Source organism: Neovison vison, chromosome 6 (assembly GCF_020171115.1).
Source record: "Neovison vison isolate M4711 chromosome 6, ASM_NN_V1, whole genome shotgun sequence".
In the NCBI taxonomy this organism is placed as follows: domain Eukaryota; kingdom Metazoa; phylum Chordata; class Mammalia; order Carnivora; family Mustelidae; genus Neogale; species Neogale vison.
Window position 1 is genome coordinate 219,205,019 of NC_058096.1, and position 16,908 is coordinate 219,221,926.

Below are 16,908 nucleotides of genomic sequence, written 5' to 3' on the forward strand. Positions count from 1 at the left end.
TAAATCCATCAGTGAAGTGTGAATCCCCGAAACCCTGGACACTCCACCCTCGGACCCTGACAAAGGCAGAGCCCCAGGTCCTCTCTCTCTCTCTCTCTCTAGGTTCCCCATGACCTCGCTGTGTGGCCGGCGAGGCTGCCGTGTGCCCTCTTGTGAGGACCCGTGAGTCATCGCCCTTGTTCCTCGAAGTTCCCAGATAGTCTTTGCTGAAATGCGTCCAGCGATTGTAAGAACCACAAGGGCCGACCCAGCCGGAACACTGGCTGCAGACAGGAAAGGTAAGTGGGGGCAGGCCGGGCAGAGCAGAAACCCAGGCGGATGCCACAGGCGCCCCTAGCCCGTGGCGACCCTGTCAACAGGCCAGTACCTACGGGACAGACGGCGCCTGCTCCCCGAGCCCGCTGGGGTTATTCAAACGAGCCAACCCAAACCCACCTGCCCACGGGAACCACAATAAACGTTCTTGCCCATGTTCTCCTCGAGCTCCCTCTGCCTCCTGACCCTGGTGCTTTCTTCCTGGGCATGGGGTAGTGTGCCCCCTGCCCCCCATCTTTTGGGAACTGTGAGTCTTTTCAGTGGCAGTCCACAGCCCAGAGCACAAAGCCCCCATGTTAAAACTGGGTGGATGGGGCTTCTGGGAGGCTCAGTGGGTTAAAGTCTCTGCCTTCAGCCCCGGTCATGATCCCAGCATCCTGGGATCGAGCCCCAAGTCGGGCTCTCTGCTCAGCAGGGGGCCTGCTTCCCTTCCCCTCTCTCTGCCTGCTTCTCTGCCTACTTGTGATTTGTCAAATAAACAAATAAAACCTTTAAAAAAAAAAAAAACCTGGGTGGAGCCCAGACCAACCCTGGGATGCCCAGCTCAGAGAGCGAGAAGCCATGGTGGATGGCGGTCCCCCGGGACTCCGCACAGGGGCCGGCGGGTAAGGAAGACCACCCCGCTGCCCCAGGCCCACCGCCTCCTCCTCTGGGTCCCAGGAAGCCAGAGGCAGAGCGGCCGAGGGAGCGCCCAGGGCTGGGTCCCCGAGTCCCACCCTCTGGGGGCACTGCCACCGTGGAGGAGGGGCTGTAAGGGAGACCCTGGGCTGCCCGGGCAGAGGGAGACAGAGGCCCAGAGGCCGACGGAGGATGTGAAGTAATTTTAATCAGCACCTTCCGATGAGGGCAGGAGGAGTGTCTACGTGTGGGGCCGCGCCCCAGAGCAGACTGGGGCCAGCCCCTCCGTTCCGACTGCGATGCACTCCCCATCCAGGGTCCCGGCACCCCAGCCTCCCTGGGGCCGGCTGCAGGAGCTCGGCCGCACGGTGCTGCCTGGCCAGAAGGACCCACGGCTGAGGGCCGGTGTGCCGGCCCCCGTGTGCCACCGATGACGTACCAGGTCTCCAGAGCTGCCGCCGCTCCGGGGCCGGGAGCCTGGGTGGCAAGAGCCCGTCCTCAGAGCAGCGAGGGCTTCCTGTCTGACAGCAGCAGGGACTCCTTCATGACCAGCAGCAGCCCCAGCGGGTGCAGGCGCCCGCGGGCACAGAGCCGGGACAGCACGAACAGGGAGATGGCGGCCACACCGGCACTGAGCACCACTGCGGGGTCAGACAGGCAGGGGTCAGCAGGAGCAGGAGCTGGCCGCACAGAGAGGGGCGTCTGCAGCCTGCGTCCTCCCCAAGCCCCAGGAGAAGGAGGGCCTGGCCATCTTACCCGCAGCTGCGATAACCCCACAAGCACTCCGGTTTCCAGACTGGACGGAGTCCTCGTCCCCAGTGGGGGTGGCTGTGACATTCCTGAGAGAGGGGACACTGTGCGGGGTCACAGGGATCCCCGTGGATGTGGCAGTCCCTTCCTGGAGGGTCTCAGTTCCTGCAATAAGTCCAGGCATTCAGCAGCTGGGGGTGGGCACCGGCAGGGGGGCGGGGAGACCATGGGGACACAAACATGTGTTCCAAATGCGGGGGACGGGGGCGGGAGGGACCTTGCGGCTCATCTCCCGCTGCCCCCAGGGGACGCAGGCCCAGGTGGATGCAAGTGTCCACACTTTCAGCCTGGTCACCCACCAGAGGGTGTCAAGTGTCCTTATCTAACGGCCAGCCCTCCCCACCCCTCCAGGCACGCTGAGGTCCCAGGGCACACACCACAGCCAAGTTCATCACTGGAGTCGGGACAGTCGGGATGGCCATCGCAGAGCCACGTGTGTGGGACACAGGCACCGCCCTGCAGGCAGCGGAGCTCCCCCGCCGGGCAGGGCTGGGAACTGCAGTTGTGACCGTTCTCGTGGATGCCATGTCGGCAGTCATCGACATTGTCGCAAGGGCAGGGGCTGCCAGTGGGTGGCCGGCACTCTCCGTCCTGGGCACAAGGCTTGATCCCTGGGGTACAAGGTCAGTCAGGTCCCAAATACCCACCCAACAGTGCTGCGGTACGCCCCTCCACTAAGCCCCCTCGTAATTCCCCGCCTTCCGGGAACAGCTGATTTTAGAAAACCCACACATCCTAAAGATCCCCCCCCTTGTTAGCTCCACCTGCCAGGCCCGGCCTCCCTTCAAGCTCCTCTTCCCGAGCCCCGCCCCCAAGTCCCCTTCCCAGGAAACCCACCTCTTCTTGTAAGCCCTGCCCACTCTCAGGCCCCGCCCCATCACCCCCAAGACCACACCCCTTGCACCATCGCCTCACCCCCTGCGGCCCCGACCCCAGAGCGAAGCCACTCACTGCAGTCCTCCTCATCGCTGCCGTCGGGGCAGTCCTTGTCACCGTCGCAGTGCAGAGTGAGGGGCACGCAGAAGCCACTCGTGCGGCACTGGAAGCTGGTGGGCGAGCAGGAGCCTACAAGGGGCACACAAGTGAGGTCTGGGAGGCGCCAGTCCTGGCTCCCTCCGCCAGGGGCACGGAAGTTACAGACTGCGACCACTAGAGACAGGCCAGGTCCCAGGGCGCTGGAATGACACTGGCAGCCACCATTTGCGGAGGACCTACTCGGTGGGAGGCCTGGAGCGCAGGTTCTCCTGCCATGCCCGTGCTGCAGAAGACACTGAGGAGAATGACAAAGCCCCAGGCTGCAACACTGGTGGCAGAGTCCGGGTCTGAACCCAGGTCTCACTGACCCCAGAGTCTTTACAGGCTCCAGGCCAGACGGTCTCCCCAAGAGGCCCTCCAAGATCCACACATCAAAGCACTGGGGTAGTGGCCATCTCCAAGCCTGCCCTGCACCAGGCCCGTGGTCAGGGTCAGCACGGCCCGTTATATCCCACCTGCTTAGCCAAGGGGAAACTGAGGCCCTGGGCAGAGGACCTGCTTAGTTAGCAAGGCTTGTCCACTCACCTCCTAAATTCCTCCCAGATCCAACCACCTTCCCCATCCTGAATGTGCCGCCTCCTCACAAGGTCCCATCTCCATTCGGACACTGGGGACCATGGAGTCACATCATTCAGTCACCTGCCCTTGCCCTCCCCTCTGCTCAAAACCATGCCCCCTTCTCGTGCGAAATCCGTTTTGTCTGTGGGGTCGCAAGGCCCGGCCCAGCCCCACCGCTTCCTGGACCTCACTGCCTCCCTCCTCCTCCCTCTTCAACCAGCTCCCTCTGGCCTGGCCTGCTCGCTGTTCTCCAAGAGGCGGGGCTGGTTCCCACCTCAGGGACTTTGCCCATGCAGGTTCCTGGCCCAGTCGTCCCTCTCTTCTCCTCACTCTGCAACTGGTGATTCCTTCTCAGCCTTCAGATCTCAGCTTCTTTCTCGGAAAGGGTCTCCTGCACCTCTCAGGGAGGCCTGACGCTCTGCCTTTCCCCAATAACAACGGTCCTCAAACTGGTATCTACACAGACTGGACACAGACTGGAGATCAGGGCCGGGACCTCGTGACCACCAGCCCGGGGCGATACAGACAAGAGTCACACCAAGGTCCAGGCTGTGTCCTGATGAGAGCTGAGCCTTCCTGGGCCCCAGGCAGTGAGGCTCAGGCTACATGCTGATCTGGAGGAGCACGGAAGGGCCTAGAACGAGGGCCAGCAGGAGGGAGTCTAACGGAGGAAAGGAAAGGCCTTTAAGGCCCTTCTCTTAGGTGCAGTGGTGGGAGAGAAGGGGGGGGCACAAATACCCGCTTGGCCCCAACCTAGTGGCTCTCCAGTCCATCCTGGTACTCTTGCCACTTTCACCTTTACTTGGGCCTGTGCCTCCAGACCCCCTGTTCCCCACAGCCAGTCCGTCCACAGGCCCCCAGGCACAATGATACCTGTGGCCCACAAAGTCCCTGAGCTTTTGAAGTCAGGAAGAGGTATGGCCGGACCTGGATCTGGCTTCCTTCTCTGCCCACGAGGGTGGGGGTGTCTGGCCATCTCTGGGTGCGGTTTCCTCTCCAGGCCTAGCCATTCTCAGCCCTGCAAACCTCCAGACCTCCCTCCCTGGAGTGTGGGTTCTTCCTGGAAACTGGAGGGGGGAGGCGGGCAAAAGCACAGCACACCAGGCCTCATAGGGCTATGGGGTCAGACAGGAGTTAGAAGTGACCAGTGGGGGGGGGGGGATTAAGTGACCAGTGACTTTCCCGTCCAGCCTCAGTTCCCTCCCCTGTAAAACGAGCACGCTAGGAGTCCCTATCATAGGGTCGGGAGAAAAGGAGACCACGTGCAGTTTGGTACTTGGTTAAAGTGAGTCCTGCCCCCTTAAAGGACCCAGGAACATTTAGCCTGTAAAGGCAAGGTCTTTGGGATGAGCCAGGAGACCAGATCAGACGTGAGCTCACAGCTGAAAGCGAGGGTCACCTGTGCCTACAGGGAGATCACTCTATCCCACCGCTCTGGGAACCTCAGAGATGGCCACCAAGATCACTTAGGCCCAGGAGCAGGTGTCCAAGGGCCTGGGGTTACCGGGAGGGAGAGGAAACCTTTTGCTCTCTAAAGCCAGAGGAGCAAGGCGCAGGGATGGGGAGGGTCGGGCCTGGTGGCCCAGGAAACTCAGCCATATGGCCTCGGGGTCGGACGGGGGTATATTCGCCGCAGCGGCTGCCAAGAGGCGCCAGGTGACCGGCCATGCAGTTAGAGGTCGGACAACCGGAGCCTCCAGCAAGCCTTCCTGCCCACGCTGGGCTGAAGGGCGGCTTGGAGGTGACAAAGGGGTCCGCCAAAGCGGAGCGGGAGTGGGGTGTGAGAAGGCAGAAGCCAGGCAGCGAGAGGCAGTCAGGGCCACCCAGGCGACGATCGCTCTCTGGGGATGGCTGGCTCAAGGGCCAGGCGCCCTGCATGCCAGAGTCTCAAGCCACGTGCGGGGGGAGTGTCCGGGACCCACGAACTGCACAGCCAATGCCGAGGCGCCGCCGGCGCGCGGGGCGGGGCGGGCCGGCGGAGGGGTGCGCGCGCGCGGGGTGCGCGGGGAGCGGAGCTCACTCACCTGGGGCCTGGGCCAAGGCCTGGGTCGGCATCGGGGTCGGGGCTGCCTGCAGGCCCAGCCCGAAGCCGAGCAGCAGCCGCAGCGCCAGGCCCAGGGCTGCCGCCCGCCGCACTCCGCCCTGCGCCATGCAGCTCCTCGCCGCACCGCCCCTGCCCTGGAACTGACCACGCGCCGACCCGGCCTCGCTTTTATCCCCCGCGCACGCGCCCCGCCGTCGGGGGCGGGGCCCACGCCTCGTAGATCCGTGCCGCCCCCCGGCTACGCCTACCGTAAAGGTCCGAATACGAGGAGACCCACAATTTAAGGCTCTAACCCACTTTTCCCAGTGACAAGGTCTTTGGAAAAATCCCGGCGCGTTTGAAGTTAGAAACTGTGGGGATATAAAGGAACTCGTCGGTGTCTACTCACAACATCGAAGGCGTCGTATGAGTCCTGCGGCAAATGTGACTGTCTAATTATTATAGTTAATATGGCAGCCACCCCCTGAGGCACGCTCCAGCCTCTGCCTCCTCCAGCTTCTCTTCTGCACCCAGCTTTGCTACTTTGCTCACTTTGACTTAGTGTCTCTTGACCCACTAGAAGGTCAGTGGTAGGACAGGAGTGCTATGTTGTTCAATGCGTCCCCAGTGCCCAGCACAGGGTCTGCCACCATAACGGGCTCTTCAATATTTAGTGAATAAGTGAAAGAAACACTTCCAGAAGTTCCATCAGGGGTCCTGTCCCTCGCACCTGGGAGCGCTCACCCACGCCCACTGCCTCCTTCAGTCTCCCTCACCGGGAAGTAGGTCGTGTTCTTCCAGAACAAGATACACAAAGGCGGCCCATGGGCTTTCTCTTCTTGTGCTTAATCCATAGGCACATAAAATACAAATCTGGGGCGACTGGGGGGCTCGATGGTTAAGCGTCCGCCTTTCCCTGGGGTCATGATCCTTAGGGTCCTGGGATCAAGCCTTGCATTGGGCTTCCCGCTCAGTGGGGAGCTTGCTTCTCCCTCTCCCTGCGGCTCTGCCTACTTGTGCGCTCTGTGTCAAATAAAATCTTAAAAAAAAAAAAAAAAAATACAAACCTCCTACAGATTTTCTAGTCAATCAGAGGCTGAGTTTTTTGAAAATAAATACTTTATCAATAGCTCTGCCTTCAGAAGAGGCAACAGGTGGAATGCCAGCAGAACCCCAGACAAGTGGTGCGCCCTCAGTGCTAGGTGTACAACAAGCATTGACCCCCCCCCCACTCCAAACCCTCACCCCCGTTTCCTGGGAAGCAACACTAAACATGCCGAGTTTTCCCACAAGGGGCTCTGTTTGCAGGTTGTTCTGCAAGCTTCACTATTTGAAAATGTTTGTTCAAGCTTCACTATTTGAAAATGTTGAAAAGTCATAGCTGCTTTTGGAGTGTGTATATTATATGTGTCTGTTGGGGTTTTTTGTTGTTTAAAAAAAAAAAAAATCTCCCAGATATCCCAGGGGAAATGGGTTAAGAGGCAAAGGTGTACAGATGCAGAGGCAGATGGAAAGCTGACAAACAGGACTGTGCACGGCAGAGGTGGGGGGGTGCCCCATCTTTGAGGCTCAGAGGTCTCTGGGGTGCAGGGATAAAAGCTGAAGATGCCATGGATCTGTAGTAGTTAGGTGGACTCATCAGCTGTCAGGTTCAATGTTATTGAGCCTGAGCAAGTTCTTATCCTTCCATTCCTGTTTTTCTGCCGAGGGGGTGTGGCATCATCCATGACCTCCCAGGATTGCTCCACAAAGGAGCCGAGATCCCCAGAGCGTTCAAAACAGTACCTTGCACACAGACCTCAGGTGTCAGACCTCCTTCCCACCCCCACTCCCTTGCAAAACTTCAAGGTCTGTGTCACCGAACTATTCAGAAACCTCCAATGGCTTATCTTGCCCGCAGTCTGTGGAAGCCCTCAGGGCAGCCTTCCTTGTGACCTCAGGATACCCTGCCCAGACTTCCTCTCCCTCGCAATCTCTTTCCTGAATCTGACTCAGCCTTTGCTCCGATTAAGTGTCCCACCTCTTCCAGAAAGCCTGCCCTGGGGGCTGCAGCTGGGGATTTTCTCCCACGTGAGCTTTTAGCATTTCTATTGCCAACTCTGAGGCTCCACGATACATCCTGCCTTGCTCTTGGCTTCCAGAGAGCAGAGCAGTAGCAACACCCGGATCTTCCTACATCTCTTCACCTACTGAAGGACTGTGGGGTTCTTCCCCAGGGCAGCCATGACATGCCCCCACTTGAGGTCCCTACATGGCTCCCCATTGTTCCTTCTGACAGACCTGGTTGTTTTTCTGGCTTTCACTCAACAGCTCATTCCTCCACAAGTACCAGCCCCTTCTTTTCCTAGGCTGACTCCACCTTGCTCCCCAGGCCCACAATGAAAGGTTTCTGGTTCATGGAGTGTCTGGGTGGCTTAAGCCTTTGCCTTTGGCTCAGGTCATGATCTCAGGGTCCTGGGATCTAGCCCTGCATTGGGCTCTTTGCTCAGTAGGGAGCCTGCTTCCCACCCACCCCACCCCTCCACCCCACCCCCACTCCCCACTCAGCCTCTCTCTGCCTGCCTCTCTGCCTACTTGTGATCTCTGTCAAATAAATAAAATATTAAAAAAAGAAAGAAAGAAAGAAAGAAAGGTATCTGGTTCAGGGAGGCCTTTCTTCACCTGTTCTAGGTGAGCCTTCTCTGGGAGTTGCCCTGCAGTCCTCCGTCACCCCCATGAAGCTGCAGGGCACTCAAGGCCAGATGGGGGCAGCCGTGGAAGGGCGCTGGTTGGTGTCTACATGAGCAACAGCAATGGGAACGAGAGAAACCTACGGGAGCAGCTTGCGTTCAGCCCCGGGGTCCTTCACCGTCAGTGCCCCCCAAACATCCAAAAGTCCTAGAACCCAGCCTACTGCTCGCTAGGTTAGCCAGGCCCCCAATAAGGGATGGTGACCACACCGGAGCCTCTGGACCCCATGGCATATGGACCACATATGCATGCACTCGGTGCCTAGCGACAGCGTGTCACCCTGAAGCTCAGGAACCCCTCTCCCTCCCGCCGCCCTGGAGCGCTGGCAGAGTGAACAGAATCAGCACCAACTTCCCCAGGAAATCCAGGAAGTCGTACGCAGCTTCAAAAAGTCAGAACAGAAGTGACACTGGAGAGCTGCGTGTATTTGTCATAAATTAGGTCATGTTCTCCTTGGAAGGAACACACGGAGGGGAAGCACTCGGGTGGCCCGGGGAGCAGAGTCACAGGTAAGGCTGGTCTTTGGACAGCTCCCACCTCTTCATGGGAGGGGCTGGCGACACAGCCTTCTTCTCAGGGGCAGCTGCAGCCGAGCTGGAAGGGAAGAGACTTTGGTTAGGGCCAGGTCTCGGGAGAGCAGCGTGGGCGGATCTGAGGGAGCCCCACACCTGCGCCCAGCAAGACCATGCCTGCCAGGACTGTGTGCAGGCCAGCAGGAGCGTGTTTCAGAATGCCCAGACGCCTTCACTGGGGTCCCCCAGAGGGTCAGCCAACCCTCGCTGGGAACTGGCCAGCCCCCTTCCGGCCCAAGCCCCCACATGAATGCCCAGTCAGCCTGCCCTGGCTCCTGAGCTCAAAGGCAGCCATGAAGAGCTGGCCGCCTCCTCTAGTACCCCCTCCCACTTGTGGCCCCAGGGTGGACGAGCACCCCACTCCTGTTGCCCCCAAATAGGATACTGGCAAAAGGGCCAAGCAATCAGGTGACGGGCGCCCATCGCTCTCTCCCCCTCGGGTGCTGAGCACTTGACACGTGGCAGGCACTGCCCGTGCCTCGGCAGAGCGCTAAGACCGGGCCTCAGTCTAATGAGGCTGAGAATCAAGTGCAATTGGTAAATACTCCGTTTGGGGAGCCCGGGTGGTTTAGTCGGCTAGGCGTCGGACTCTTGGTTTCAGTTCAAGTCATGATCTCAGGGTCCTAAGACAGCCCTGCATCAGGCTCCTGGCTGAGTGGGGAGTCTGTCCCCACCACCCTGCTCCCGACTCTCCCCCTGCTTGTGTGTGCATGCATGTGCCAGCTCTCGCTCGCTCTCTAAAATCAATCAATCAATCTTTAAAAAAAAAAAAAGAAAAGAGGAAGAAAACAAAAAAAAGAATGCACCATTTGACCCAGAGTGAGCCCCAAGAGAGACCCTAGCAACAAATCCAAGGAGGGTGCCCCAAGACACCCAAGCCCTGGGCCCCTGGTGCCTCGGGCCGGAGAGGCTGGCGCACGGTCAGCCAACAAGGGAGAGGAGGCGGGTGGGGAGGCTCTCTTGTGCAGAAGACCCCCAAGAGCAGGGGTTCCAGGGCTGCCCGCTCTCCCAGGGGTCTGAGGGAGGTAGAAGAGACAGAAGCGGCCTCCCGAGGAAAGGCAGGCATCCCAGGAGCAGGTGAGGGGCTGTGGGGGGAACTGGGTAGTGTGCCAGTCTGGTGCTGGACTCTGGAGAATCAGAAGGTAACAAGGACCATGACATTGGCCATTCACTGAGTTCTAACTACACAGCAGGCCTTGCCTGGCCTCGTCACCTTACAGATCTCATCACACTGCAAGCCCACCATCCCATTTTACAGATGTAGAAACTGAGGCTCAAGAAGGACGGAACGGGGCGCCTGTGTGGCTCAGTGGGTTAAGCTGCTGCCTTCGGCTCAGGTCATGATCTCAGGGTCCTGGGATCGAGTCCCGCATCGGGCTCTCTGCTCAGCAGGGAGCCTGCTTTCCTCTCTCTCTCTCTGCCTGTCTCTTGGTCTACTTGTGATCTCTGTCTGTCAAATAAATAAATAAAATCTTAAAAAAAAAAAAAAAAAAGAAAAAAGAAGGACAGAACGGGGCGCCTGGGTGGCTCAGTGGGTTAAAGTCTCTGCTTTCGGCTCAGGTCATGATCCCAGGTCCTGGGATGGAGCCCCACATCAGGCTCTCTGCTCAGCAGGGAGCCTGCTTCCCCACCCCCATGCCTGCCTCTCTGCCTATTTGTGATCTCTGTCTGTCAAATAAATAAAATAAAAATCTTTAAAAAAAAAAAAAAAAAAAGAAGAAGGACGGAACACTGGCTGCAGACCATACGATGAAGCGGCTGTAGAGCCCAGACACCACTGGGGTCTGAGCAAACTGGTCTGAAATCCTGCTTCTGCTCCTCACTAGCTGTGTGACCCAGTTAGGTCACATGGTCTCTCTGTGTCTTGATTTCCTCTTCTGCAACAGGGGCCATCACTGCCCAACTTGTGGAGGGGTCAGTATGCAGACAGGGCACGGACTCCATTCTAAAACCTTACAAATATTAACTATGAAGATTAAACTTCCTAACAACTCTGCTATAGACTCAATGTTTTGTGTCTCCCAAACTCCTGCTGAAATCTCAACCCCCAACGTGACGGCATTTGGAGGCAGGGCTCTTGGGAGGTGATTAGGTCCTAAGGGAGGAGTCCTCATGAATGGGATTAGTGCCCTCATAAGAGACCCCAGACACCCCTGACCCTTCCACCACGTGAGGACAGAGCAAGAAAATGCCATCTGTGAATCAAGAAGAGTGCGCTTGCCAGACACAGAACCTGCCAGCACCTTGATCCTGGACTTCCCAGCCTCCAGAAGTGTGCAAAAGAGGTTTCTGTGTTTGTACGCCACCGCAGTCTATGCTATTGTCACAGCAGCTTAGTGGACTGAGATACACTCCCTAAAGTAGATACTATTATCATCCCCTTTTATTTGAGAGAAGGCACCTGAGGCCAGGGACCAAACTGGGGTTTAAGAGACCTGAGATTTACACGATTCTTTCTTTGGGGCGCCTGGCTGGTTCAGTCAGTGAAGCAGCCGACTCTGGATCTCAGGGTCCTGAGTTTGAGCCCCATGTTGGGCGTGGAGCCTACTTGAAAAGAAAATACAATTCTTTCTTTAAGAAGAGTTCAAAGAGGGACGCCTGGGTGGCTCAGTTGGCTGGATGACTGCCTTCGGCTCAGGTCATGATCCTGGATCTCGGGATCGAGTCCCGCATCGGGCTCCCAGCTCCACAGGGAGTCTGCTTCTCTTTCTAACTTTCTCCTCGCTCATGCTCTCTCTCACTGTCTCTCTCTCAAATAAATAAATAAAATCTTTAACAAAAAAAGAAGAAGAGTTCAAAGAAAATGTGGTTGTGTATATATATATATATATATATACATACACACACGTACACGCACAATGTATGCAAATACCAAATCTTTACGTTGTGCACCTGAAACTCACAAAATGTTATAGGTCAATTAATGCCTCCATTTCAAAAAAAAAATTAAAAAAACAAGGCCTGGGCTTCTCCCAGAGCCCTTGATGGGAGCATGGAGCTTCATTCGCTTTGTAGGAAATGCACCCCAGGCTGAGGCCCCAACCGCTACTCTGGGCTGGGTGGGGATTAACAGAGCTCTCCCATGAAAAGCCCCCACAGCACAGTTCCTGACACAAGTGACGCTCAGTGGGCCCTTGAAAAGCACAAGCAAGAGAAAGGGCTGGTTCTGGACTGTGGGGTCCTCACCTCTCTGCAGGCTTGCCGGACGCCAGAACCTTCTGGGAGGACATGATGACTGAGGGCGGCACAGCTTCCCGGCGGCCATCCCGAGTGCAGTAGTGGTTATTGGAGAGCTTGTGGCTGGGGCCCACGGGGAGTTTGGGAGGAGGCTGAGTTCTGCGGGAAAAAACATCACCATTGAAGCAAACAGAAAATCACTTTAAAAAATTTTATTTATTAAAAAAAAAAAAATTATTTGAGAAAGCAAATGCAAGTGTGCACGCTCACATAAAGATTCTCAAGCAGACTCCCCACTGTGCACAGAGCCCAACATGGGCCTTGATCCCACGACCCCAAGATCATGACCTGAGCAGAAACCGAGAGTCGCACACTTAACTGGGCCCCCCAGGCAGCCCTAATATAAAGTCACTCTTCCTGGCTACGCTGGCCTGGGCTGCCTCCGTCACTGCTGCAGGCCAGGGCAATTGCTTGATCTGCTGTCATGGATGCATGGCTAGGGAGGATCCAGGGCTCTGAAGCAGGTAGCAGTCTACGCTTCGGGTGTGAAGGTGCTGGAAGGCAAGGCCTAGATATGCCCCAAATGCATGGAGGACATTTTCTGAGATTTCGCAGGGAAGGGGGCAGCCCAGATTGGACACCCAGGCCTGTTCCCACTCCACCATGGCCCAAAGCTTCCATCTGGCCTCACTTCCAGCTGCAGGAGCCCAGGGAATGAAGAAGCCAGGGTCTGAGGCTCGGACCACCTCGTGTCCAGTGGTCACAGTGTGTAAACACTTGGGCAACAGCCCCAGACCTCGTGTATCCTGAGGGTCTTTGTTCCCAAAAGCCAGGCTACAGAACTCCTGGGTTTCTCGTTATCTCAGGAACTCTGAAGAACCCTGCTGGGATCAAGGCTTATTACTCAAAGAGCACCTTGTCCTCTGAGATCTCTGCATTTCCTGCCTGGTCACCAACACTATAGCCAGGGCTGGACGAGTGAACAGAGCTCTGCCCTGGGTTGGGCTAAAACCTAGGGTGAATTTACAAAGAAGCCAGACCCTAAAATGGAAATGCTAACCTCAAAACAAGAGAGAAGCCTCCTGGAAAACATAGCAGAGAGGAGAAGACAGAGAAAATAGAAGAAATCATAAAATTACCAGATTTTCATTCAACCATGTTTTACAGTAAATGGTTTAATTAATTAATTTACAATAATTGGTTAGCCGTTTTGCCAGGATTTAAGTTTTTCTTAAAACAAGTAACAGCCATTGTATTAACAAAATGAGAAATATACATAAAAATATAAAAATTTGATATTAAAAGCAATATCCTGGGGCACCTGTGTGGCTTAGTCGGTTAAGTGTCCCACTTTTGGTTTTGGCTCAGGGCATGATCTCAGGTCCCCACATCAGGCTCTGCACTCAGTATGCCTCTGCTTGAGATGCTCTTTCTCCTCCCTCTGCCCTGCCCCCAGCTCACGTGTGTGCATGCTCGCTATCAATCAATTAATTAATCAATCAGATCTTTAGAGTAAATAAGTAAAAGCAATATCCTCGGGCACTTGGCTGGCTTGGTCAGTGGTGCGTGAGATGCTTTTTTTTTTTAAGATTTTATTTATTTGTGGGGCGCCTGGGTGGCTCAGTGGGTTAAGCCTCTGCCTTCGGCTCAGGTCATGATCTCAGGTCCTGGGATCGAGCCCCGCATCGGGCTCTCTGCTCGGCAGGAGCCTGCTTCTCCCTCTCTCTCTGCCTGCCTCTCTGCCTGCTTGTGATCTCTCTCTCCATCAAATAAATAACCTTAAAAAAAAAAAAAAAGATTTTATTTATTTGACAGAGAGACATAGCCAGAGAGGGAAAACAAGCAGGGGGAGAGGGAGAGGGAGAATCAGGCTTCCGGCTGAGCCGGGAGCTGAATTCGGGGGCTCGATCCCACGACTCTGGAGTCATGACCTGAGCCACTGGCAGACGCTTAATGACTGAGGCGCCCCATGCTGTGCGACTCTCGATCTCTGGCTTGTGAGTTCAAGCACCATGTTTGGTGTCAGATTACTTAGAAATAAAATCTTAAAAAAGGGGGGCATTATCCTGTGTGGCAGTTAGAATTTGCTTAACCCCTACAGTGCAGATGACACCCCCCCACTCCCGGTGGGTGGGCCATAGCTTTCTGCCACCTAGCAGAAGGGTTAAGAACCACATGCCCAAGAGACACACAGGAATCACTAGGGGGCGCCACGACCCTAAGGAGGTTTGTAAATTTTATAAACTCCTTTCCTCAACTGGCCTACCAACTACCCTGGATAGAAAGCAACTTCAAACTTCTGATATTTGGAATTAGTTATAACAGGTAGACATTCACATAAGTTTGGTATTCAAATGCTAGTTGTCTTCCTTTCGTGCTAATTCTCAATGGCTGCCTTATCTACTCCTCTGATTTCCAATATACTGATATCCCTCCTACCCTCCAAGTATTCCAGTCACAGACCTTCTTCCTACTTCTGGCTCTGTCGGGCCTCAACAGCCTTGGCACATACTGTTCCCTCCGTTCAGAATGTTCTTTCAATCATGACCATTTGGCTCATTACTCCGGTCATTCAAATGTCAATCCCAGAAAAAAAGACCTTTCCTCACCACTTGACCTAATGTAGCCGCCCCACACCTGACTCTAATTTAGTCTGTCTTCAGAGCATTCCAGAATGCTCTTTACCTGTTGCATTTATTTCCCTACTATATGTTTCACTTTCTAGAACTTGAGCTCCGTGAAAGGAATGGGGATAATAACTTTTCTTCTTGGTCCTGGTATCTCTGAGGACATGGCAGGCGCTTGTAAATATTAAGTAATTTTTGCACATTTTAAATGAGTTTGGAATCAAGGCACCTATGGGTTCAAATCCCAGGTGTCACTTCCTAGCTTCTGAGTGACTTTAAGAAAATAATCGTCTCTCTGAAACTCACATTTTTTCATTTGTAGCTTGGGGATGATAACCCTACTGGCAGGACCACACCGAGGACTCCACAGCTACACGATTCCCACTCTGAATTCATGTCCAACCTGACTATTCCACAAGCAGCCGGCTGTGAGTACAGGAAAGTTAAAAGCAAACCTCTGCTTCCACAGCCTGCCAGGGACCGGAGGTAAGATGCCTGTCCAGCAAACCGGGGACCTAAAGGAACACGCATTTTGTTCCCCATGTTAAGAATAACAGGACAAAGCCCCACATCAGGCTCTCTGCTCAGCGGGGAGCCTGCTTCCCCCCTTCTCTCTGCCTGCCTCTCTGCCTACTTGTGATCTCTGTCAAATAAATAAATAAAATCTTAAAACAAACAAACAAACAAAAAAGAATAACAGGACAAGGCCAGAGTGTAGGCAGCGAGCGGGGCTTGCTCACCGCTTGGAGATCTCCTGGTAGCGCAGCTGCAACTTCGCCTGCAAATCGTGCTGGGGGGCGGGGAGGGGGGAGAGGAAGGCAGTCAACCCGCAGGGTCCTCCAGGAGAGGAGAGAGCTAGGGAACAGGGCATCCCAGGGGCGGAGAAGGGAAGGTCGGACGGAGATGGTACAGGGATGTGGGCCCTAGAGGTGAAGAGGAAAGCTAAGGCAGGGGCCTCAAAATACAGAGTTAAGAAGGCCCGGGACTAGACAGATCTCAGTCCAGAATGGGTCCAGAGCTAGGGTGGAGGTGGTTGTGTTGGCTGAAGCAGTCACGAGTTGGGGGTCCCGGGCTGAGACACGGGTTCCGACCTAAGGGGATCTCAGTACTAAAAGCCCCAGGCCCAAGGGTGCAGGAAGAAGGGGACTAGTGGGAGCGGGTCCAAGGCGCACGCAACCCTCAGCCTCCCCGTTTGACCCCTTCCGCCCCGCGCACCCCCGATGCCCAGTTCCGCAGGCGCTGGATGAAGCGAGTGGCGGACGCCATCTTCCGTTTGCACTGAAGGACGCCGGTGACGTCCCTACCGCGAGGGCTGCTGGGAAGAACGTACGCGGTCTCGCGAGAGGATGGGCAGGCGGGGCTGGGATGTACTATAAAAGGTCTCCTCGGAGCACGTGACCCCTCTCCGCCCGACCGCCGCCGCGCCGCCATTATGGACACGAGCCGTGTGCAGCCCATCAAGTTGGCCAGGGTGAGGTGGGGAGTCCTGTTTTGGGGGCCCGGGATGAAGAGAGATGGGGTGGCGGGCTCGGGCTGCCCAGGTCTGATCCCAGCTTTTCTCCGCTAGGTCACCAAAGTTCTGGGCAGGACCGGCTCGCAGGGACAGTGCACACAGGTGAGCACGCGGGTGGGGACGCCCCAGGGTCTGAGCCCTGCTGACTGCCTGGCCGGCTGGACCCTGAAACCGGAGTCCGTATATAGTACTCTGACGTTCCTCCTTCTCGTGGCTTAGCCCGTCCCAGCGACCTCTTCGTGGCTCCATGCCCTGCTGAGTGTGTCCCTCTCCCGAACAGGGCTGGAGCTGCCGCTGGCCCTCCTGGCGGCTGCTCTTCGCGCTCGAGAACTTTGTTCTCCGCGACTTGTCTCTCGGGTTTCTCTCCTGGCTCTGCTCTGCCTCCCAGGCGCAGCCCCCTTTTTAAGTATCTCTGGGTGGGTCCCAACACGTTCTTTGAATCGAAACCTGTTGCCCAGCCCGCGGTGCCTGTCTGCGGCTCGAGCTGACTCGTTGGCGTCCTCGGGGTGGGACCCGTAGGTGCGCGTGGAGTTCATGGACGACACGAGCCGCTCCATCATCCGCAACGTGAAAGGCCCCGTGCGCGAGGGCGACGTGCTCACCCTGTTGGAGTCAGAGCGAGAAGCTCGGAGGTTACGCTGAACTTGGAGTTGGTGAGTGCAGGACAGGGGTGGGGATCGGCAGGCCTATTAGACCCTTCCTTGGTGGTGGTAAGGAGGCTTCCCAAGTCCGTGGCGTGAGAGGCTCTTGGGGTGGGAAGTGTAGAAAGAGGCTACTGAGATTTGGAAGACAGGGGAGGGTGTTGCTGGGCGGCCCCTCAGTATCTCATGTTTGGGTCTGTTTACAGGGTCCTGGATATCTGGGTCGGCCGCTTGCTCGCAGGGATGATCTGCATAGATTAATAAATCATTTGTCTGGCTCTGAGTAAGG

The 16,908-nt window shown here is 56.1% G+C and overlaps 3 protein-coding genes across 3 annotated transcripts; 1 reads left to right on the forward strand and 2 right to left on the reverse strand.

Moving 5' to 3' along the window:
- Nucleotides 1-1,363: 1,363 nt before the first annotated feature.
- On the reverse strand, nt 1,364-5,508 carry CD320 (CD320 molecule). The gene is made up of 5 exons (XM_044254368.1): nt 5,361-5,508; nt 2,695-2,808; nt 2,121-2,354; nt 1,690-1,848; nt 1,364-1,574 (listed from the first exon to the last, which is right to left on the reverse strand). The coding sequence occupies exons 1-5, from the start codon at nt 5,485-5,487 to the stop codon at nt 1,432-1,434; spliced, it is 777 nt and encodes a 258-aa protein (XP_044110303.1). The 5' UTR covers nt 5,488-5,508; the 3' UTR covers nt 1,364-1,431.
- Nucleotides 5,509-8,493: 2,985 nt separating this feature from the next.
- On the reverse strand, nt 8,494-15,778 carry NDUFA7 (NADH:ubiquinone oxidoreductase subunit A7). The gene is made up of 4 exons (XM_044254370.1): nt 15,681-15,778; nt 15,206-15,255; nt 11,848-11,997; nt 8,494-8,683 (listed from the first exon to the last, which is right to left on the reverse strand). Exons 1-4 carry the CDS (start codon nt 15,729-15,731, stop codon nt 8,593-8,595), a joined length of 342 nt encoding a protein of 113 aa, XP_044110305.1. The 5' UTR covers nt 15,732-15,778; the 3' UTR covers nt 8,494-8,592.
- A 53-nt stretch (nt 15,779-15,831) lies between these two features.
- RPS28 (ribosomal protein S28) lies at nt 15,832-16,902 on the forward strand. Its single transcript, XM_044254371.1, has 4 exons — nt 15,832-15,936; nt 16,033-16,080; nt 16,498-16,631; nt 16,826-16,902. Exons 1-3 carry the CDS (start codon nt 15,898-15,900, stop codon nt 16,618-16,620), a joined length of 210 nt encoding a protein of 69 aa, XP_044110306.1. The 5' UTR covers nt 15,832-15,897; the 3' UTR covers nt 16,621-16,631; nt 16,826-16,902.
- The last annotated feature ends 6 nt before the right edge of the window (nt 16,903-16,908 follow it).

Coding starts and splice junctions, on each gene's coding strand:
- RPS28 (XM_044254371.1), top strand. CDS start 15,898: ATGGACACGAGCCGTGTGCAGCCCATCAAGTTGGCCAGG. Junction 15,937..16,032: donor AGCCCATCAAGTTGGCCAGG/GTGAGGTGGGGA, acceptor TTTCTCCGCTAG/GTCACCAAAGTTCTGGGCAG. Junction 16,081..16,497: donor CGCAGGGACAGTGCACACAG/GTGAGCACGCGG, acceptor TGGGACCCGTAG/GTGCGCGTGGAGTTCATGGA.
- CD320 (XM_044254368.1), bottom strand. CDS start 5,487: ATGGCGCAGGGCGGAGTGCGGCGGGCGGCAGCCCTGGGCCTGGCGCTG. Junction 2,809..5,360: donor GGCCTTGGCCCAGGCCCCAG/GTGAGTGAGCTC, acceptor TGCCCCTTGTAG/GCTCCTGCTCGCCCACCAGC. Junction 1,849..2,120: donor CAGTGATGAACTTGGCTGTG/GTGTGTGCCCTG, acceptor GACTTATTGCAG/GAACTGAGACCCTCCAGGAA.
- NDUFA7 (XM_044254370.1), bottom strand. CDS start 15,731: ATGGCGTCCGCCACTCGCTTCATCCAGCGCCTGCGGAACTGGGCATCG. Junction 15,256..15,680: donor TGCGGAACTGGGCATCGGGG/GTGCGCGGGGCG, acceptor CCCGCCCCCCAG/CACGATTTGCAGGCGAAGTT. Junction 11,998..15,205: donor TACCAGGAGATCTCCAAGCG/GTGAGCAAGCCC, acceptor TTTTTCCCGCAG/AACTCAGCCTCCTCCCAAAC.